Below are 24,240 nucleotides of genomic sequence, written 5' to 3' on the forward strand. Positions count from 1 at the left end.
CCTCTTCTCCTTTTCTCCCATCCCCTCCCAGAATGAAACAAACTTCTGCCCTTTATCACTCCCCAGTTCCCCATTCTCTGCTGTAGTTTGGTGATTTTATTCTCAATGATGATGACGATGGGGCTTCCTGGTGGCTCAGACAGTAAAGAATCTGCCTGCAGTGCAGGAGACCTGGCTTCAATCCCTGGGTCAGGAAGATCCCTGGAGAAAGGAATGGCAACCCACTCTGGTGTTCTTGCCTGGAGAATCCCATGAACAGAGGAGCTTGGCAGGCTACAGTCCATGGGGTCACAAAGAGTCAGACACGCCTGAGCGACTCACACACACATGATGCTGATGTTCATTTATTCTGTAGTGTCTGTTGACTTTATAAAGGCTTCCTTGGCCTCTCACATTCATCTTTCCACAAACCCAGAACAGACTGTCATTATAAAGTAAAAGCATATACCCCACAAGGGATAAGAAGTAGCTTTTGAAACTTATTTCTCTAACCTCACCAAGAAAGACTGCCTGATTTAAAGTACTTTTTTGACCTCTCAGCTCAGTGTGTAATAAATCCTCATTTTTCCGTGAAACCTAATCTGTAGAAATATAAAAACAAACTAATAGAAGTAGAAATAAGCAAATAATAAAACCATTTGCTTGCTAATCCCCAGATAGCTCATGGCATGTAACTGAATAATTCCCAAGCATCTTTATAACTGCATAGAAAACTCTGGCTTTATGTACCAAATGTGTTGTTTCCAGTTTGAGTTTTTCTTTCGTTAATCTGCTAAACTAAAAATGATCAATTTCTTGACATTTTTTCCTCTTTCAAACATTACCCCTTGAGATTTTCATTTCTATTTGTTTTAATTTTTTTGATTTCTAGTTCTAGCACACATATTTATGAAACATTTTGCTGTTTAAATATGTTAGTGATAATGCCAGTCAACAATAAAAAAAATCATATTTGGTACGGAAAGGGGATTATGTTTCAGGTAAAATAAAAATTTTTCTTCTAATTTTATTTTTCTGATTTAGTTTTGGTTCCCTTTTGGTTTTCTCAGTGCTCAGACTTTGAATACTTGGTGGGGCTTTACTGCCACCTGCTGTTTCTTCATGTAATAACTCATTGTTCCTTTGATTCAAATATTCTGATAGACTGTGACATATAGATTCCCCTGCTTCCTCTTATTTTTTCCTTAGTTAAAGCAAAGTGAAGCAAACGCAGACACCAAGGAAAAGCTCCCTTTGCGACTTCGCATCTTTGAAAAATTTCCGAACAGACCGCAAATGGTGAAGATCTCAAAGCTTCCTTCAGATTTTACAGTTCCTAAAATCAGGTATTAAAGTATTTCACTTGTCTATCTCAAATACACTGTAAAGCATTCATCTTAAGTCTGATTCGTCCCTTTCAAACTCATGTGGGCGTGGCTTCCTTGTAAGTTTTTATCCATGCCACTACTCTGTCTTCCTTTCTTAAAAATCATTGATCCCTTTAAAAAATACACCCACAGTAGAGTCACCTGTGTTAGCCCGGGCAGGAAGACTGCCGACCGACCCCTGCTTCTGCCTGAGACCGCTTCTCGGGAATTTGATGTCCCAGGGAACTGGTGCAGGTGGTCCAACTTGCAAAGATGGTGTGTAGGCAGACACTGGCCTCTGACCCTCAACCATGTCAGGATAAAATTGCCTCTGAGACCCTTGTGAGTTCAACTAAATGGAGAAATGACCACCGCCAGGTTTCTGGATGACTGTGACAGCATTTGTTTAAAATGCCATATCTGGGTACAATATACTTTGTCTCCCAGTTTTTTTAAAAGAGGAACCATGGCATTTTATACCCATACTATTATGATTTTATACCACCTTTGCCGTCAAGTTAAACACTTATACTGCAGATGCTTTAAAACGCTTATTTTTAATGTTTAAAGGAAAGTCTTCCAGTTCTAGCTCAAAAATTACAAATATAACTAGAGTAATGTCAGATATGACATTTTTATGTAACTACTTTTAAAAACAACTATATGGGAAGGTTATAAAAGTATGAGACTGAAGGTCATGCCATAAATTTAAAATTCAAATCAAAATCTATTTGCACTTCTGATTTAAAAAAAACAAAATTTAAAACCTGAAAATACAAAGTATATAAAAGAGTCATAAATTAGATTCAAGATTAGCAGTTATTTTGAAAAGATGTTATTTGAATTCTCCCCATGCTTTGGAGATCAGATGAAGTTTCATTTGAGTTATTTTGAGTCTTGAAGTGTAAAATTATCTCTCAAGGATTCTTACGATAAGTGAAAATTCAGAGAGATGAACTAAGATCTTATTACCACAATAAGGTTCAAAAGATACCATTAATTACTGAATATTGTTGCATAAAAGTAATTTTAGGGACATGACTTTTTAAAAACAGGAATGACTGAAGATGCAGGAATTTTTCTCTAAATTAAACACTTTGCAAATAATATTTTCAATTAAATCTAAACACCTCTTGGTCTTATTTTCTATGAACTTTTGTCACTGCTTTCACTTGGCTCAGGCAAATGCATCCTTGCAAAATGCCATCCCAGCCCTTGCTCCATGTCGTTAATAATGCTTGATGTGTGTGTGCTTCTTTTGCAAAGGGAAAGTTTCATGAAGCAGTTTATTGATCGCCAGCAACAGGACACCTGCTGCCTCTTACGAAGCCTTCCGTCCACATCTTCCTCATCCTGCGATCACTCCAAACGGTCTGCGATTGAGGACAACAAATACATTGACCAAAAAGTAAGAACCACTGTCTCAAACAACCAGATTTTTCCTTAAGCCTTTGTTAGAGGAAAGGGCTTCCCAGGTGGCTCAGTGGTAAAGAATCTGCCTGTCAATGCAGGAGATGTAAGGGACACCAGTTTGCTCCCTGAGTCGGGAAGGTACTCTGGAGGAAGAAATGGCAACCCACCCAGTGTCCTTGCCTAGTAAATTCCATGTAGCCTGGCGGTCTACAGTCTAGGAGGTCGCAGAGAGTCAGAGGCAACTGAGCAAACGAAGGATGGGGGGTGTTAGAGAAAAGAACCATGGCACAGAACTGGGTCCTGAAATCCTAATGTCTCAGGAGAATAATGAAGAAAATAATTTTAGCTTTCGAAGAGATCATTAAACCTAACATTTGTAAATTTGGAAATTTAAAATTCTCATTTCTACAAGTCAGCTTTTGAGCCATGACGTGTGACAGCTGGGTGACTTCCGGGAGGCTGACAGTCTCCCCAAACCTGCAGTTTTTCACGTGCAGAAGGAAGGGCTCTGAGCTCTCAAGTTCAGCCCAGGTTTAACGGTGGCCTATACATTGCTTTCTGCAAGAGACCATACTTATTCCAGTTATTATACCAAGGAGACTAACTAGAGCAAGCTTCTCTAAAATTAGTCCCAATAACCACCTTTATTGAGTTTACTAAGGCCTGTGGCAGGTATGATCTCTAGGCACATTATCTTATCCATGTTCTGATTTACCTATGTCTTTATCATTTGAGTTTCCCTGGTAGATCAGATGGTAAAGAGTCTGCCTGCAATGCAGGAGACATGGGTTGATCTCTGGGTCAGGAAGATCCCCTGGAGAAGGGAATGGCAACCCACTCCAGTATTCTTGCCTGAGAATCCCATGGACAGAGAAGCCTGGTGGACTATGGTCCATGGGATTGCAAAGAGTTGGACACAACTGACTTTCACTTATCATTTCAAAAAGTAGATAGGGAATTTTTTCCCAAATTCCACAGTTAGAAAATGAAAGATGGATCACAGAGTTTGTGAAAGAGATTACATATTAGAGTTTGTTTGCAAAAGCATCTAATTCAATTGCACGTATTTCTCTTTTGAACTCCTAGCTTCTCTTTTAACCCTTTAAATTGTTGCCACCGTTTTTCTGCGGCTTATCATCAAATAGAGTAAGTCCTCTACATACGAACAAGTTCTGTCCCAAGAGTGCACTTGAAAGTCCAGTTTGTTCTAAGCCAACAAAATTAGCCTTGGCACCCAACTAACACAGTCAGCTGTATTGTACTGTATTATAATAGCTTTATGACACTTTTCACACATGATACATAAGAAATACAAAAAAGTAAACACTTCTAACCTTACGGTACAGCACCTTGAAGAGGACAGTAGTGCAGTACAGCGGCTGGTTCACAGGGGCTGGCATCGAGGGGCAGGCAGGAAGAGCTCCTAACTGGAGGAGAGAGAGGGGTGGGAGGTGGTAGAGCTGGAGGGTTGTCAGGGATGGGAGACGGAGTGGGGTGGGATGCGAGCTGCAGTGACACTCATGCCCGATGCTGATGAAACGCACGCTGGAATCTTCGAACGTTCTCAACCTGAAGGTTCATTTATAGGGGACTTACGGTTTATACTTCTCTATTACTATGTGGCCATAAAATACCAATTCCTTCACGCTCCAAGATTCTCTGTTTCTCCCCATTCTCCGAAGGTTACACTTCAGAGGATGTTTATTATTCCTCTTCTCCTTTTCTCCCATCCCCTCCCAGAATGAAACACACTTCTGCCCTTTATCACTCCCCCAGTTCCCCCATTCTCTGCTGTAGTTTAGTGATTTTATTCTCAATGATGATGACGATGGGGCTTCCCTGGTGGCTCAGACAGTAAAGAATCTGCCTGCAGTGCAGGAGACCTGGCTTCAATCCCTGGGTCAGGAAGATCCCCTGGAGAAAGGAATGGCAACCCACTCTGGTGTTCTTGCCTGGAGAATCCCATGAACAGAGGAGCTTGGCGGGCTACAGTCCGTGGGGTCACAAAGAGTCAGACACGCCTGAGCGACTCACACACACATGATGCTGATGTTCATTTATTCTGTAGTGTGTTTCTTCTCCAGGCTTCCCAGGTGGTACTAGTGGTAAAGAACCCGCCTGCAAATACAGGAGACGAAAAGAGATACAGGTTCAATCCCTGGGTTGGGAAGATCCCCTGGAGGAGGGCATGGCAACCCACTCCAGTATTCTTGCCTGGAGAATCCATGGACAGAGGAGCCTGGCAGGCTATGTACACGGGGTTGCAAAGAGTCGGACATGACTGAAGTGACTTTGCACACACATACACAAAGACTTATACTCTTTTTAAAAAGTTCTTATTAAACTTGTCCTGTCTCTTTCCCCATAGTTATGTTTACTCAGTATTGTGTACATGGCATAGAAGCAGAAACATTTCTGTGTTGGTGGATAAGCCAGTCAAAGGATAATGGCCTGGTTTCAGCCGATCGGACTAAAATTGCACTTTACATACAAAAACACAGATTGCCTTATTTTCTAAATTTATTTCAGAAGTGGACTTTAAGCCAGAGAATGTGCTGTGAAGCCCCAGTCTGGGCTGTGGTTATGACCTGCCCTTTCCAGGAAGGATGCTGAAAGCTGGTATAATTAGATGCCAAACTTGACACATCCACAGCTTGCATATTTTTAATCCCTACTAATGATATCCATTGGAAATATCAACACAAAATTGAACTCTTATTCTCTGAAAATGTATTTTCTGTCTGCGAGGAAACATGATGTCTCTCACGTTTCCTGAACAGACTATTTCGAAATAGGTGAGAAAAAATGAAAGATCAACGTGGGGGTAGGAGGGTGGGAGGAGAAGGGGCATCTGAAGGGAATTTGAAACATCTGTGAGTTCATCATCATCCCTGCCTGCCTGGTGATCTCCACCTTGGGTTCAGTCAGTTCCGTTCAGTTGCTCAGTCGTGTCCGACTCTTTGCGACCCCATGAATCACAGCACGCCAGGCCTCCCTGTCCATCACAAACTCCCGGAGTTCACTCAGACTCACGTCCATCGAGTCAGTGATGCCATCCAGCCATCTCATCCTCTGTCGTCCCCTTCTCCTCCTGCCCCCAATCCCTCCCAGCATCAGAGTCTTTTCCAATGAGTCAACTCTTCGCATGAGATGGCCAAAGTACTGGAGTTTCAGCTTTAGCATCATTCCCTCCAAAGAAATCCCAGGCCTAATCTCCTTCAGAATGGATTGGTTCAAGAGTCTTCTCCAACACCACAGTTCAAAAGCATCAATTCTTCGGCTCTCAGCCTTCTTCACAGTCCAACTCTCGCATCCATACATGACCACAGGAAAAACCATAGCCTTGACTAGATGGACCTTTGTTGGCAATGTCTCTGCTTTTGAATATGCACCTTGGGTTAGGTCGAGGAATTTCAAATGCCATCTCTGATCTGTTTCATGTCCTTATGTGTTGTAGCTTCTTTTTATATTCTTGCTTAACTGTTACTTTTAACTATCTTACAAGTAAGAAAACAATTATAGCCTTATTCTGTAACCTGAGTCCTCTCATAATCCCCTAATATACAGTGAACTAGCAAAGAGCCTGATCCTCGGGGATCCAAGTCCCTCAGCTCTAAAGGGACTGGAACCTTTGGGAGACTGCAGGCAGTCCCCATCTAGAAGTTCGGTTGATTCTCACAGTACATGGTCTTATACACGGAAAACCATCAGCGGTGCTTAAGTTGCCCTTCATCCCTCATTGGCCGTATGTAGATAAACTACAGTTGGAACAATATCGTTCATCTTTTCACAGCCTTCAACATCTGGAAAGGGGCACGTAGGGACCATAGTTCATCTGTTCATCTCAGCAGTAGCTGGCTATGCTGTTGTGACAGCAGAAAAAAAGACTTCCCTGGGTGGCCACCCATTCTCAAAGCTTTGACTTTCCTTAGGCTTCTAGGAAAGCAGACTTAATTCTTTGAAGATTCACTGTTTCCAGCTTACACTCCTGGTGCTCTTCATAAATACTTAGGATCTGTCATCCTCGAGGGCTTTGGGCCAGGGAAACCCAAGACAGAAAATCCCACTTAATGAATTGCAGTGATAACAAATTAAGGGAAGTATTTAGAAATCAAGGAGAAAGTAGTCTGGAATCTGTATTTTTAGGGTTTTTTGTTTGTCTTTTGGCTGTGCTTTGCAGCTTCTATGATCTTAGTTCCCCTGCCAGGGATCAAACCTGCGTGCCCTGCATTGGAAGCACAGACTCTTAATCACTGGAACACCAGGAAGTCCTTGGTATCTGTTTTTTTAAATATGGCAAACCTTTTTCATTTTTCTTAAGAAACCTCTAAAAGCCACTTAAAAACAAAAATATACACACAGCAAAATTCCTGAACAGAGCGTTTCTCAGCAAGCGCTTGTAAATTTCTATTACATTCCAGCTGCCTTTGGAAACATCGGTCAGTGTCCAGTGGAGAGCAAGGCCCTTGGCTCTGTGTGAAGAAACTCTCCTGGGTTGTTTTCCCCAAAACAAGTAAGAAATCAGAAGAAAATGAGAGGCTGGCTTTCAGTGATTCTCATACGGTGAACCAAGGAACAGCGGAGTATTAATCAAACTTTTCTCCTAACAATTACATGTCAGGAGAAACTTCTGACTCCCTCTGCACTAGAGCAGCTTCCTTTTTTCTTGCCAAAGAAGAACAGAGTCCCCAGGAACCTAGAAATCACAAGTTAAGGGGAAGACCTGACAACAAAAGCCAGGAGGGGTGAGGGTGGATGTGTGTTTGATTAGACAGTGCAAGAAAGCAAAAGCACATGTTAAGCAAGATTTTCTCAAGTAATTACCCTGGCTTTGAACAACTGTAAGAAATTCCCATGGCAACCTCACTTTGCAGAGACCATGTTTTTTAAAATAGCCCTGTTTGATTACCTTTATCACCTCATTTAAAAATACCTGTCCTTCTCCATAAGCAAAAAGCAAACAAAAATCTAACATCTTTAAATGTGTGATGGCTTTAAATGTTGTGTGGCTTAATCAAATCCTAAAGGAAAAAGACATCAGTGTGGTCCCACTTTTCCCTTGGGGTGAATGTCCTTCTGAACCCCATAGAAATGGGTTCCCAAGTGCCAATCCCCACATCTCTTACCCTTCCCTTTCCCCTACACCCCCATGGGAATCTTCAAGGGGTTCCCTTTCTTCCTAATTAAAGGATAAACCTGCAGATCTTGAAGGATTCTTTCTAGTTTGCAAGCAGTAGAAAATCAGGTAGCAGTTTTCTACTCATTTTTTCCCTCTGTATTATTGAAATTCTAAGGAAATCACCCCTGAATATTCATTGGCAGGACTGATGCTGAAGTTCCAATACTTAGGCCACCTGATGGGAATAGCTGATTAGTTGGGAAAGACCTTGATGCTGGGAAAAAGATTGAAGGCAGGAGGAGAAGGGGACGACAGAGGATGAGATAATTAGATAGCATTACCAACTCAATGGACATAAATCTGAGCAAACTTCAGGAGATAGAGAAGGAGAGGGAAGCCTGGTGTGATGCAGTCCATGGGGTCATAAAGAGTTGGACACAACTTACTGACTGAACAACAACAAATTATTGAAATTAAACCCTCTATTTTCTAAGTAGAGTGTTTGTTAATAATAATAGCAATAAACTGAGACATGAACTTGGCTTTCTGGGAGACCTGTTAGTAAGAGCAACCCGCTCAGCGCTCAGAAGTGAGTCATCTCATCAAAGTCAAGGTCTCCACCATGGCTGGATCTGAGATACTGTCTTTGATGGACCTCTCTGATCCTTCTGACTTCAGCCTCAGCTGGGGCGCCTCTTCTGGGGTCAGAACCGCGTGTCTGGGGAACACGAGGGCACATCCCAGAGTCACATCAGCACGAGACAGACGGAGAGATGAGGGCTGTCCCCGTCACCTTGTGGTTCTGCACTTCCCAGAACAGTCACTGGAACCCGTGTGATAAAGAGTGAGGATTTATTTCTCCAACAGCAGATAACATCTGCTGTCTTCTGCTAAACACATAGAAATTTCCACAATAAGCCTTCATAATCAATAGCTAACACACGTACAAATGGGGAGGAAAGTGAAAAAAAGTAATTACTGTATTTCGTTTACCATTTTCATTTCTATAAGACTTCAAGATTCACTCAGTCTTTCAACAAGCATTTATGGAAAGCCTGTTACTCGTATGGCACTCCTATGGGCTATGGGAATTCAACAGTGAATCGGACGGAAACTGTGCCCTTGAACTATGCCCTTTAGAATCTTTTAGTCTGATGTGGAGAAACACGTATGAATGGATAAAGGTATGCTGCTGCTGCTGCTAAGTCGCCTCAGTCATGTCCGACTCTGTGCGACCCGCATGGCAGCGCACCAGGCTGCTCTGTCCCTGGGATTCTCCAGGCAAGAACACTGGAGTGGGTTGCCATTTCCTTCTCCAACGCGTGCATGTATGCTAAGTCCAGCTCTGTGCGACCCCATAGACGCAGGCTCCTCTGTCCACAGGGTTCTCTAGGCAAGAATACTGGAGTGGGTTGCCGTGTCCTTCTCCAGAATGAAGGTATATAATCCTTCCTACCAGAGAAGGAAGATTGAGCAATAGAAGAAGTAGGTGCTCCAGGCAGAAGGAAGTATTTGGAAAGATAATGGATAGCATATCTGCTGGTGAGAAGCAAAATAGAACAGTCATAAAGACCAGTAATACTGATTATGTGATGTAAGTGCCAACTCTTATCTAAAAAACAGAGATCGTTGTTATTCTTAAGGTTTGTTACAAGAATTAAATAATTATATGTTAAATGCTTAGCATCATACCTGGCATAGTATATGATGTGCCTATCACATTGGATAAGAAAGGCTACCTTAGGGAATTCCCTAGTGATCCATTGCTTAGAACTCAGTGCTTGCATTGCCAGGGCCCAGGTTCCATCCCTGGTTGGGGAACTAAGCTCTCACAAGCCGCACAGAGTGGCCTAAAAAGAAACAAGAGAAAAAAGTTACTGTAATTAAACCATGCCATGAAGTCAGATTCAGCAAGTGCACTTACAGTCATCAACCAAGAAACTTTACTTTTACTTAAATTAACCTTAAGAGGTAGCAATCTAGTTGAGCACAATATATTAGTTGCTGCTTTATTTTTCTCATTGTCCATGAATCTGATTTTTTTAAAGTCTGATTTTTGATGATATTTCATTTGCTACCCGCATTGCCTACCCAGTGCCTTTGCCTCTCGAGAAGTAAATTAAGTTGTTCTAGAAAGGTTTAGTGTTCACAAAGACTGGTTGATTGCCATCCTGCATTTTATAATTTTCTACATGATTATAGAGTGTTCAATGATTTGTTCCAGTAACTCCGCACATACTCGGCCTGATCTATAATTTCCATGGTGAACGTTAACTCACTTTAAAAAAAGAGAGAATAGCCTGTTTCATCTTTCTGGCTTTTACTCTGAAAGAATTTTCTAAAATAATAGCTTAGCAACTCTGTAGTGCCATTCAAACCTCTCTGGGAGAAGACTGGGACAGAGCATGATGCTACCACTAAGCAGGCGCCTTATCACAAGGATACAAAGTAGTATGGTCCCGGGGAGGGAAGAAGCGTGTTCATCAAAGCCAATATGAAAACCCTGCCAGTTTTCTCTGTAGCATATGAAGGCTTTAGTAGATAATTGATTGCCCACGTATTCACAATAGTAATGGAAAGGAAACAAACAAGCAAAAAAATGCACCAATTAAATGGAAACTTTTTTCCCCCATTTTTATTGATCTTTGCAGTACGTTTTTGAACTCAAATTAAAATGCAGTTGCATTTGTATGCATGCTATTTACTTGACAGTCATTTCTTAGGGACTTTTATATGCAGTGTGCTCAGTCCTGGATCAAAAACACATGTTCCTGCTTTCAGCTAACATGAGAGTAGGGATTCTCTATCATTGATTTTCTTTTTTTGCAGAATAATTGTGTGATCACGTTTGGTTTGGAATTACATGTAATTTGTTTGCATTCCTTGTTGTATTGTCGCTAAGTTGTGTCAGACTCTTTTGCAACCCAATGGACCGTAATCCACCTGTGTGTGCATTAGTCAGTCGATCGTGTCCAGCTCTTTGAGACCCTGTGGACTGTAGTCTACCACACTCCCTTGTCCATGGGATTTCTCTGGCAAGAATACTGGAGTGGGTTGCCATTTCCTTCTCAGGGGATCTTCCTGACCCATGATCAAACCCGCGTCTCCTGCTTTGGCAGGCAGATTCTTTACCACTCAGCCACCTTGGAAGCCCTTCATGCATATTTATTTGGGATCAAATGTAAATCAGCCTAAAAGGACTTCCCTGGTGGTGCAGTGACTAAGACTCTGCACTCCCAATGCAGGGGGCCCGGGTTTGATCCTGGGTCAGGGAGCTAGATCCCACATGCTCCAACTAAAGGTCAATAAATAAATAAAAAGCTTTTTTAAAAAGTTAATCAATCTATATTATACATAATATAGAAAGACTTTGATCAAGTATTCTCAGTACAGGCTCCACAACAGGTTTGAGAGAGCTGACACTGAAACGAAACCTATCTTTGAAATCTACATTTTGCTGTACTTTTAAAATATTCTTCCCTTTTGAGTATCGTTGTCCTTACAAATTTTATATTCCTTGAAGTCTCAATGTGTTATAGTTGGTGCTCCTGCTGACATTCTTGTTCTTTGGCTCTGAAGTTCAAATACAGTTGAATTGTAATAGGATACCAAGGGCTGTTCCTTGTACTGTCAGAGTGCCGTGGGTTTTAAATTCACAAACAGCTGTTTGGGTAAAAGCATCTGGCATTTTCTCCCAGAATCATAAATCCACTCATCTTTTTAAATCTCTACAGATTTTCAGTCTTTGTCTTTCTGTTTATATGAGTGTGTGCATCAGTTCAGTTCAGTCGCTGAGTCGTGTACGACTCTTTGCGACCCCATGAATCGCAGCACGCCAGGCCTCCCTGTCCATCACCAACTCCCGGAGTTTATATATATATATATAAAGTAGCCATGAAGTCATTTTGCTTTTACCTGTATAATCTAAATCTACCCAGCATATACTGTGTTTTATTACTAGTTAGCACTATATATTGTGCATGGAGGTGTGCAAAGTCACTTCGGTCGTGTTCAACTCTGCGAACCTATAGACTGTAGCCCACCAGGCTCCTCTGTCCATGGAATTCTCCAGGCAAGAATGCTGGAGTGGGTTGCCATTTCTTTCTCCAGGGGATCTTCCCAACCCAGGGATCAAACCCAAGTCCCCAGCATTGCCAGCTGAATTCTTCACCACTGAGCCACCAGGGAAGCCCAATTCTGTCCACATACATCTATGTGTATATTCTAACTTTCATGCCTGTTGTTTTCTTGAGATTCAGAATTTACATTATTGAAATAACTTAAGATCAGAAATCTTGACCCATCATCTAAAGCCTCCTTTTTACAAAAGTCACATTTAAGACAGTTTTCAAACCTTCCTGACTTGCTAGTACAATGATATTCACCTTTATATACATTGTAATAGGTCTCTTTTAACATTGCTACCACTGACACTAGTCACCTTTAATTTTATTTTTTCCTTTCTAAGCATAATGTCGATTCTACAAATAAGTTTATTTTATGGAAAGAAACATCTTGCCGTGCACAGGATCTGTCATATGCACTTTGGGATTAATTTTCAGTTCACAGGTGCATGAAAAATTCAAATACAGATAAATGAGATACCACCTTCAACCTGTATAATTTTAAGTAATTGCTTATTTCCAATTACTATATTTTATGTAGGAGACTTGTTCAATAAAGTGGTTCATTACAATAATTATACTACACTCTTCCCGCAGAATGACATTCATCAAGGCTTGCTCATTGGACCATGGTTTGGGGCTAATGGATGTGTTTTTATAAATGCTTTCCCACTTAATATCAATCTGTCAACATTTTCAAAGTGAGAAAAGAAAACTAAGGCCTCTCAAACTTTTTCCCGCTTAGCAACAGAAATGTATTGTTGACAACTCCAAAACAGAAAAGCCAGTTGAATGTTATAATATTTGTGGGTTTCTTTTTCAAATAAATATGAGTGGCTCCATTTTGAAGGTTACTACAGTGAAAGATTGTTCTTCAGATATGAGCAAGGAGCACCCCAGAGGAATCTAATATTCCCTGATAGGCCTGTGTTTACTTCCAGTCGATTAAATAAATTGAATTAATGTTCCAATCAGCTAAAAGTTGTGACGGATCCCTGATTTTAAGATTCAGTAAATGTGAAATATAAATCCGGTAAACCATCCTGACTCTAATGGGTTAGAAAGGTCATTGACCTCTTTTAATGGTTGTTATCTCTTCATGGTTGTTATTCTGAAAGATCAGTTATGCTTACATAGAGCAAAGGAAGAATTTGGCTCGTTAAGATTTTGCATTAGGCGTTGGCACAAGTAAGAGCACGTTGTACGTGTGAACAATTCTTGCAACTCAAGCAAACAATGTTTTATTACAGTAGAGTTTTCAAATGCTTTTTAATTTTTCTTTTATTTAATACTGCTTTGTAAATACTTTTAAAATAATATGATATTTCGCATAGACATCATGATATAGTAAAAAACTGTCCAATCCAGAACTCTATTCATAACTCTGCAATCTATTATCTGAGTAACCTTAGAGAACCTAATTTTTGTGAACCTCAGATCTCTCATCTGTTAAAAAATAAAAAGAGAGAGAGATAGAGAAAGAGAGATAATAATACCTACCTATGAGGATTAATTTGAAGATTAAGTTTAAAATATGTAATATAGTACCTCACCATATGATCAAAGAGCCAAAGAAATGAATAAGGATTTAATGGATTTGAAATATACAGTTTACCAGTTTCGTGTTATGACCATTTATACAATTCTTCATTCAGTGACTAAAGAATATGCATTCTGATTCAAGAACACATGAATGATTTACAGAACATGACCATTTACTACACTTTGAAGGAATTCTGAAGAGAAACCAAATCAGTATGTTAGGCATCATTTGGCCAACATATAATAAAGTTAGAAACTAAATAACGACTACAAAAAAAAAAAAACACCCACACATTAGAAACTTTAAAACCACTTCCAAATAACTGAGGGAGTATGGAGGAAACCACAATGGAAAAAAAAGCTTCTAGAACTGAAAAATAATGCATGTTGTATATATCAAACTTTGTGAGAAGTAACTAAAGGCATTTTTAGAGGAAAAATCATGGCCTTGAATAAAGTGAGTAAAGGAATAAGTGCTGACATTAACCTTCCAAGTATTTAACTCAAGTGTTTAGAAAAGAATCAACCAGCAACACAGTAAGGCAGCAGAGGAGAGATAATAAAGCTAAAAGCAGACACTAATTGAAAAGGAGAAAAAGAATCAATGAAAGTGTCAATAGAACTGTGTTCTTTAAAAAGACTAATAGAAGTGATAAATCTGCAAAATTCAACAAGGGAAAATTAAGGAGCCTTCTGGGAAAGTGACAGAGACATTGGCATAGTTTCTTAATCTCCTATAATTCCCATAGGAAAATAAACAGAATGCCTACATAATGCACCAAAGTCTATAAACAATACTTACAACAAACCAAGGTAAGCCACGAACTCTAGGAAAAAGCAGGTTCACAAACTGAGAGCCACATGTTTTGAATGGTGCCTTAGTCTGTTTGAGCTGCTATAACAAAATACCACAGACTGGGGGGCTTAAACAGCAAACATTTATTTCTCACAGCTCTAGAGGCTGGGAACCAAGATCAAGGTGTCGGCAAAGTCAGCGTTTGCTCCTTTTCCTGAGTCACGGGTGTTTGCTTTCTTGCTGTGTCTTCGCCTAGTAGAAAAAGGAAGAACATCTTTTCCTGGTCTCATAAGGACACTCATCCCCTCTTAGGCACTTTATCTTCATGACCTAATCTAAACCTGATTGCCATCCAAAGGCTTCTCTTCTAATAGCGTCACACTGGGCTGAGGACTTCAGCGTAAGAATTTGGGAGACACAAACATTCAGTTAGTAACGCGAGATATTGGTGTCTGTAGGGAGGAAGCCAAGGTTAGTTACAGGGCATCAGATGCTTCTGGGAACAGGCAGATACCCTCTTCCTTCCACACTGAAGGAAAACATCCAGGAGTGGGCTCAAAAATAACAAGAGTGGTCAAGGAGAATGCAGCCTCAGAAAAAGTTGGTGCTGGCAGGAGGGAGTGGAAACAACCAGGAAATCCCAGAAATAAAGCTGCCTCGTTTGATCCCTATTTACATACAGAAGAGGAAGCCCTGAAATTAGGAGAGAAATACTGGAAATATAGGAAAACAAGTTTTGCCTGAAAATGAGCAACCAAAAATCATCAAAGTCAAGTTCCATAAAAAAGTTACAAGTAAAAGATTACAAGTTAAAAGTTACAAGTATAAGATTATGAGGAAGAGAAGTCTGTCCTGTGGACCACGAAAGCTGCCATAAGGACACTCACAATGAGCTCAAACTGTGCCATTGTAAAATAAGTGAAAAGATGTTACATATCGCATAAGGTTAGGAGAGAAACCTAAGTAAGAATTAGAAAACTTCTAGCACTGAGACATGTAAAATATCATGTATGAAACGAGATGCCAGTCCAGGTTCCATGCACGATACTGGATGCTTGGGGCTAGTGCACTGGGACGACCCAGAGGGATGGTATGGGGAGGGAGGAGGGAGGAGGGTTCGGGATGGGGAACACATGTATACCTGTGGTGGATTCATTTTGATATTTGGCAAAACTAATACAATTATGTAAAGTTTAAAAATAAAATTTAAAAAAAAAAGAAAAAGAAAAGTAATCATCTGTCCTATTTGTGATCATAAGCAGTTATCTTATCAGTTCAGTTCAGTTCAGTCGCTCAGTTGTGTCCAACTCTTTGTGACCCCATGAATCGCAGCATGCCAGGCCTCTCTGTCCATCACCAACTCCAGGAGTTTATTCAGACTCACGTCCATCAAGTTGGTAATGCCATCCAGCCATCTTATCCTCTATGAACTCTGTCAGAAGTCAAAATGAAAAGTTTACAAGGACAAGTAGCTTTTTGCTTTTTCATCAGTTTTTAACTCAACCCTGAATGTGTGTAAAAAAGTAGAGGCTTACATAAATCTAGCCTTGGTAAATTCAAAAAAATTGACATCATTCCAAGGATCTTTTCTTATCACAATGAGGTAAAAAAAAAAAAAACTTCATACGTAAGGTGCTAGGACTCAGGAAAGAACTGTAAATAAAAGCAATGAATGCTAAATTAGAAGGAACATAACCTGATTGCATACATCAGTTGATGCTTTAAGAGAAAAAGAAAGTTAAGGAGTGGCAGTTGTAAGAAATCAGGAAAAAATGAAGAAAGAGATTGAAATGATTTAAAAGAAAATGGCAGACTGAAGAAAGTAAAACATGTCCTACCTCTGTATCTTAGGAGTCCCAAAAGAGGAAAGCCAAAGCACCAGAATAGAAGAAGTACTCACATTTTCTGAAATACACAAAGATTTGAAAGTATGTGTTGAAAGCATACATCATTTATCCAAAAACATCAATCATGAATGACCAGAAATAAGACCTATTCCAGAAAAATTACAGGATCTTAAATTAAAAAAAAAAATCTAGCTCCAAAAAACAAGTGATTATTTGTTTATGAAAAAGAAAAGAACATTTAGATTCCCATCAGCCTTTTCAGTAACAATGCTTTGTGTCAGAAGAAAATAGAGTGACATATAGGATGGTCAGAGAGGGTGTATGTGATCTAGGTTTTTTAATAACTAAGAAAACTGACTTTCAAGATGTAAGAATGTAAGTAATGTATGATGTAAGTAATATTGTGCCCATGAGCCTTTCCTGAAAGACCCTCTAAAAAACGTAACTGCAGACAAGCATTATTCCAAAAACACTCGGCTGGTTTTCATTATTTCAAGTGCCTGTCAGTATCTCCTGCAGCCAGAAGAGGGCACTGCACAGCAGCGTGGCTCTGAGTTCCCGATGCTTAGGGCCTGTCCTTGGCTGAAAGAACTGTGCAAGGCTTTACTAAAGAAATCAAATAACTAGATCATCCCTATATAGGCCTTCTTTATTTGCAGAAAGAAACAACAGTTTATAAATACATATCAAGGCTAACAGGTATAGATACCTACACAGATCTATGTAATTCTCTACATCTGTATCTATAGAAGATCTAGGTATCTTTCTTCTGTCAAGAATCTCCCAAAGTTGAATTGAATTTATTCTATTACAGTATTTATACTTCCAGTTTATTCTGATGTTAGTTATAAAATCAGTTCTCAGCGACTCCTTGGTATGAATTAGAAATGTATTCTGACACTTTTATGTATAGAATAGATAAGTAATAAGGACCTACTGTACAGCACAGGGAACTCCACTCCATGCCCTGTGGTGACCTAAATGGGAAAGAAATCCAAGGAGGAAGGGATATATGTATACGTATAGCTGATTTACTTTGCCGTACAGCAGAAACTAACACAACATTGTAAAGCAACTGTACTCCAATTAAAAAAAAAAAATTCTGTTTTGTTCAGTTCAAGTGTAGGACAGGGAGATCTGGAGGCTCTTTAGAAATCATTTAGAAACCTTTGGGCTTCCCTGGTGACTCAGAATCTGAGTAAAGAATCTGCCTGCAATGCAGAGACCAAGGTTCGACCCCTGGGTTGGGAAGATCCCCTGGAGAAGGAAGTGGCAACCCACTCCAGTATGCTTGCCTGGAGAATCCCATGGACGAGGAGCCTGGCAGGCTACAGTCCATGGGGTCACAAAGTGGGACACGACTGAGTGACTAGCACTCTCACTTTTCTTTAGAAATTACAGGCAGTGCAGAAATAATTTTATAAACAATAGAACAGGTACTGTCCCCAGTTTCTGCGAAGGTGTCTCCCAACATGAAGAGCACTGTGTTAAGTATCAGCTGCCCTGGTACAGGGCCTGTAGCTGGGTGATTGCGTTCAGGCCATCATCTTACACTAAGGGAAAGACACAGCCACGGCCTGGGCCCTTTCGTGACTGTGTGAACACCTTTCACTGAGTCTGCTGTCTTCAAAGGGACTCCACTCAATGTTCCTAAGGAGATGTGCTGTTAAATCAATGCCCAAAGTCACTTGTCAGTCGAGGGGATAAAATGTAAGAAAGCTTTATGATTTGATCACGGCAAGCGGGCTTTTGTGTGTTACCCTGAAAATGTAACTTTTCAACAAAATGACTTCCATTCTTGTTTCCTTGTCTATACGTTAATTTATTCTCCCAAGAGTTCTAGTGAATAATGAAACCAGCTCCATTTTTCATTATTGAGAACAGATGAGTATACTGGCTGTCCTCACATGAGAGAAACTGCCGGTGTGTTCAGTGGTCCTTCCCTTCATGACGGGCCTGCCGTGATGTAGGAAAGTCCTGTTGCTATGGTGACGTCCTGCAGGTTGTCACTTGTGCCGGGATGACCAGCTCTTCCCGGCTCTGGCCATGTGGCCGTGTGGGTTGACATGACTGCATCTGTTTCTGGGTTTGTCTGCAGCCTGGGGCCCTGTGAATTGTACCTCAAGTTACTCACCTTTTGTTCAGCAGACCCTGGATGGTCTATCTTTCTCTGAATACAGAGTTGTTCAGTCTCCTGCTTGATCGTCTTCCCTCAACTTTGTTTGGAACACATGGTGCCTTATAGTATTTCCTCCACTCGCCTTGCTGGAAGGACCACCTGACTCAGCACTTAAACGGATAGTTTGCACCAAATTAATCTGCCCTGTGCACACATTTCCAACTTGAGTCCTTTACCCACTGCCTCCTTTGCCTGTAGAAATCTCAACCAGCCTCCAGGCCTAGTATGACTTCTACTTCTTCATTCGAGTCTTTGCTAACTATTTCAGACACGCCTAGCTCTCCCCCACCCAGAACCTTACCACCCCTTCTCATCTTTCCTACATCTTTCCTGCATATCACCTAACACTTTAGTAACTACTGTGTCCTGCTTTTTTCTGATAATCTCATGTGTCACAGCCTTCTCTTCACAGTTACTCCCCTACATACAAACCTTCAAGTTGCAAACTTTCAAAGATGTGAACGTGTGTTCCCATACCCAGTCACGCACGTTAGCTCACGGGTCTGGTGGACATTGTCGGGCGTGTGCATCCTTTACAAGTGACTGCGCTTTTCTGTGCCTTGCTGTCAAGACTATGTAGAGCACAGTGGTGCAGTATCTTATTTCTTGCCTGTTCACTCGATGCCAGTCCCGTATGCCAGCTGGTGCACCGCACTACTGTGCTTTTCAAGGTGTGTGTGTGTGCACGCTCAGTAGCGTCACTCGTGTCTGACTCTTTGAGACCCCGTGAACTATAGCCCACCAGGCTCCTCTGTCCATGGGATTGTGCAAGCAAGAAGACTGGAGTGGGTTGCCATGCCCTCCTCCAGGGGATCTTCCCAACCCAGGGATCAAACCTGGATCTCTTGCATTGTAGGCAGATTCTTAAGCACTGAGCTATTGGGGAAGCCCCACATTTCATGGTACTATACTGTAAAGATTAAAAGTGTTCTCTTTATTTTTTGTGCTTGTTTGTTTTTTATGTAATATTTGTGTGAAATGTATTATAAACCTATTACAGTACGGTACAATACAGCAGATTGTGTTAGAGGGGGGCCTCAGCTAACTTTGTTGATTGTTGTTCAGTTGCTCAGTCGTGTATAACTCTTGGTGACCCCATGGATTGCAGCACACCCGGCCTCCCTGTCCTTTACCATCTCCCAGAGCTTGCTCAAACTCATGTCCACTGAGTCAGTAATGCCATTCAGCCACTTTATCCTCTGTCACTCCCTTCTCCTCCTGCCTTCATTCTTTCTCAGAATCAGGGTCTTTTCCAATGAGTTGAATCCTTGCATCAGGTGGCCAAAGGATTGGAGCTTCAGCCTCAGCATCAGTCCTTCCAATGAATATGCAGGACTGATTTCCTTTAGGATTGACTGGTTTGGTCTCCTTGCAATCCAAGGGACTCTCAAGAGTCTTCTCCAACACCACTGTTCAAAAGCATCAATTCTTTGGTGCTCAGCCTTCTTTATGATCCAACTCTCACATGCATACATGACTACTGGAAAAACCACAGCTTTGACTTTGGACATAGTCCAAATTTGTTGGACTTATGAGCAAATTGGACTTATAAACACACTCTCAGAACAGAACTCATTTGTATATAGAAGACTTACTGTATAACTAGGCTTTTGGTGTCTGGTAAGCAAGACCTCAGATTCTAAGGAACTCTTTATCTCCAGTAGTCACTAAAATCATACTAAGGACTCAGTAAATCTAATCTGTTGATCAAAATGAATAGGGCTTTGTCTGAGCACTGTCCGTGGTCTGCACTACCCTTCCTGGCCCTGAATCTTTCCAGGCTGCTGTGCTTCTGTCCTCTGCCTCTGCCCCTTTCCCACCCTCTCTGGCTCCTCTATACGTGCCACCAATCACCTTCTGCAACTAGGAAGCTGAGTTTGTGGAGTGTGTCTTCAAGTTTGTAGCCAACCTCCAGGATTGTTTTTCTCATCCTTCCCCCTGCAGTAATTTCATCATGGCAACAAGGAAGAAACCTTTAAAGTTCATCTCATTTTTGTCTTCATGTCTGTAGGCAAAAAAAAACTCCTAAACTCATCATTCAGATTAGGATTGGGTCACAGGCCCGGAACATTTTACTGAAATATTAGGGAACATTTTACTGAAAGATGGCGATAGGGGTCCGGTAGTCATTGCAACCTTGAATTCTTTGAAAACTGAAAAGCCTGTGTGGTTGGAAGGAGTGCTCAGTCATGTCTGATTCCTTGAGATCCTGTGGCTGTAGCCCACTGGGCTCCTCTGTCTATAGAGTTTTCCAGGCAAGCATACTGAAGTGAGTTGCCCCTTCCTCCTTGAGGGGATCTTCCTGACACGGGGATCAAACCCGCATCTCCTGCATTTCAGAGGGTTTCTTTATCACTTAACTATCGAGGAAGCCAGATGTAGGGACATTTTATTACCAATGAGCACAGCCAGTGTGTTGCCCCCATAGCTGTGACATGTGGCTGAAAAAGCTTGTTTGCAGTTATATTCAAATAAAGTAGGAGTAGAAATTAAAATTAAATGATAGAATCAATCATATGAGGATGCTTTAGTGAAAACATTCATGCCTAATGTTTTAATAGTGTAGCTGTTTCGTGTATGTAATGATCTTTTGGTATGTTTCCCCTTTACATTCTGAAACTAAAGTCACACTCATAATTTTACAGCTTCGCAAGTCTGTCTTCAGCATCAGGGCAAGGAATCTTCTAGAAAAGGAGACTGCAGTCACGAAAATCTTAAGGTAACACCATTTAACATTGATACACAATTAAACACAAGTAGGGTTATATGAAACAACAACAAAAAAAGCTGTTTCTTTAAAATAATAATTTTCTGAGTATTCATATATACTTCCTGCTAGAAAGTAGGTTTGAGTAACTGTATGCTTAGAAATAATGTTAAACACATCATTGATGTCTTGAAAAAGTAATATTTTACTAACTCAATTGGTCATTTTCTCTTTCATGCACTTAAACATAAATTTTAAGTATGGACAATGGCAGAAAGATGGAAATAACTTCTCCTTACAAGTATTATGTCTTTTGTGATGTCTAAAGGACAAATCACAATTTAAGGGGAAAATGGTAAACGGGAAAGCTTTCTGTATTTTTAATTTGAGTCACAAAACCCAAAATTTGTATTCTTTGTCATTCGAGAAGAACTCTGCCCAAAGTGAAATGAGTGGCAGACTTCTGCCGTTGTTGTTACTTATCAGCTCTGGGAACAAGGTTATGATCTAAAGAAACTGTAGCTGCCTCTCTATTTTACTCATGTGCTGCTGCTCTGCTGCTGCTACGTCGCTTCAGTCGTGTCCGACTCTGTGCGACCCCATAGACGGCAGCCCACCAGGCTCCCCCGTCCCTGGGATTCTCCAGGCAAGAACACTGGAGTGGGTTGCCATCTCCTTCTCCAATGCATGAAAGTGAAAAGGGAAAGGGAAAGGGAAGTCGCTCAGTCGTGTCTGACTCTTAGCGACCCCATGGACTGCAGCCTACCAGGCTCCTCCGTCCATGGATTTTCCAGGCAAGAGTACTGGAGTGGGGTGCCATTGCCTTCTCCATATATGAACACAAATCACAAAATTAGATCATAATTCATAAAACTAGATATTCTGTCAGGTGGGTTCGTAGAAGCTTGAACCTAAATATTATAGATGCTTGAATCTAAAATATTAAATAGATAAATATGGTCAGTTATTTCTGAAGTGTAGTCAAGTTGGGGGTAAAGAGATAATTAAGAAGAATATGAATTTTAAAAAATTTTATAATTATATATCAATGTTAATAAATTTAAAAGAATTAATACCACAAATAAAGTGATTGTAATTTATTAATTTATTTAAAATCAATGTATATTTAAAATCTGTAAGAATCAACAGCATATCCATTTTAGAATACTTATACAAACATGTAATTTTAATTGAAATCTGCCTTAAAGTATCAGGAAAGAAAATTGAGTGAGCTACTTAAGCATATTTTCCAAGACCATGTTATAAAGTAGCATGATTACTATAAAAATGCATAAGCATTTGGAATATAATTTATTGGTGTGTGTATTACACAGATGTGAGTAAGAAATGGGCTTCCCAGGTGGCTCAGTGGTAAAGAATCTGCCTGCCAATGCAGGAGATACAGATTCAATCCCTGGGTGGGGAAGATCCCCTTGAGGAGGAAGTGGCAACCCAGTCCAGTGTTCTTGCCGGGAAATTCCATAGACAGAGGAGCCTTGGGGGGCTACAGCCCGTGGGGTCGCAGAGTCGGACACGACTGAGCAACTAAGCACACATGCGTGTGTACCTAAACACTGGAGGTGGAGTGGCTGACCAGGGAACAGATCAGTCCATAAAAGGAAGCTCTCTCTGCTGCTGCCGCTACGTCGCTTCAGTCGTGTCCCACTCTGTGCGACCCCATAGACAGCAGCCCACCAGGCTCCCCCGTCCCTGGGATTCTCCAGGCAAGAACACTGGAGTGGGTTGCCATTTCCTTCTCCAGTGCATGAAAGTGAAAAGTGAAAGTGAAGTCGCTCAGTCGTGTCTGACTTTTAGCGACCCCATGGACTGCAGCCTACTAGGTTCCTCCATCCATGGGATTTTCCAGGCAAGAGCGCTGGAGTGGGGTGGCATTTTCCTTGCCTTCTCCAAGGAAGCTCTCTCTAAATGGTGCTAAAGAGGAGTCTGTTTCTCTTCCACTCCACCTGCATTATTAAGAATAGTGGAGTTTGGGGGCCACATTGCTGGGCATATGAGATCTTAGTTCCCTGTTTAAAGTCTGGAGAAGGTGATCTTTGGGCTGCCCAAAGTCTGTACACAGGATACTGGACTTAGTGTTAGGGGACTCTATAACTTTGAGCAACTCGCTTATCTGACCCCTATTTTCTCATCTGCCTTTGAGATATAGACTGCCCAAAAAGGTTATCTGAGTAATCGGCTGATGAAGCCAAGTGAAATGTAATATTTACTATGAGGAAAACGCCCAGTTCAGCAGTCTTAATAATGACTCAGAAGGGGTAGGTCAAGGGTGAATATTCATAAGTTTTGGGGCTTAGGTTTCAGTGTTTTTAGTGGGGAAGTCTGGTTGAGATTAGGCAAAATTCTTGATATAAGGGTCTAGATCGTTTTGCAGTGTGTACAAGTATTGAATCATTATGTTGTACCCCGAAACTAATATGATGTTTTACATTAGTTGTTGTTTTAGTCGCTAAGTCATGTCCAGCTCTTTTTGATCCCATGGACTGTAGCCTGCCAGGTCCTCTGTCCATGGGATTTCCCAGGCAAGAATACTGGAGTGGGTTGCCAAGTCAAACCCAAGTCTTCTGCATTGGCAGGTGGGTTCTTTACCACTGAGCCACCAGGGAAGCTCTATGCATCAGGTACACCTCAATTAAAAAAAAAAAAAAAGAGTTTAGTACTCTTCAGGATACACAGGGAACAAACACTATTACTCCATTACTATTTGGAGGAGGGCAACACTCCGGGTCGGGAATGAAGAACAGGTAACACACGTTTAGGTGTCCACTGCCTTTAATGCCCTTTCCACTCTCTATGGCTCAACAGTTCAGTCATCAGCTATTGAGATGGAGTTTTTATTTCTGTTATTTCACTTACCTTCTTGATTTGGGAGTGATTTTGAGAAGAGGGAAAATAAATGGTGACTCTGAGCTGCCATCTTTGCTGCAGAAATCTATTCTATTCTATGTCTTGAATTCTTAACCTCCCTGGTGGCTCAGATGGTAAAGAATCTGCCTGGGATGCAGGAGACCTGAGCTCAAATCCCCTGGGTCAGGAAGCTCCCCTTGGAGAAGGGAATGGCTACCCACTCCGGTATTCTTGCCTGGGGATTTCCATGGACAGAGGAGCCTGACGGGCTGCAGTCCATGGGGTCACAAAGAGTTGGACAC

The 24,240-nt window shown here is 41.1% G+C and overlaps 1 protein-coding gene across 1 annotated transcript in view; it reads left to right on the forward strand.

Annotated features, from left to right (window-relative positions):
- The window catches only part of NALCN (sodium leak channel, non-selective), a 286,838-nt gene that overhangs the window by 190,649 nt on the left and 71,949 nt on the right, over window positions 1–24,240 (forward strand). The window contains exon 17 of the mRNA XM_005899261.3: window positions 21,012–21,085. Coding sequence (XP_005899323.1) covers window positions 21,012–21,085 — 74 coding nt within the window. The remainder of the gene's footprint in view (window positions 1–21,011; window positions 21,086–24,240) is intronic.

Source organism: Bos mutus, chromosome 12 (genome assembly GCF_027580195.1).
Source record: "Bos mutus isolate GX-2022 chromosome 12, NWIPB_WYAK_1.1, whole genome shotgun sequence".
Lineage (NCBI taxonomy): Eukaryota > Metazoa > Chordata > Mammalia > Artiodactyla > Bovidae > Bos > Bos mutus.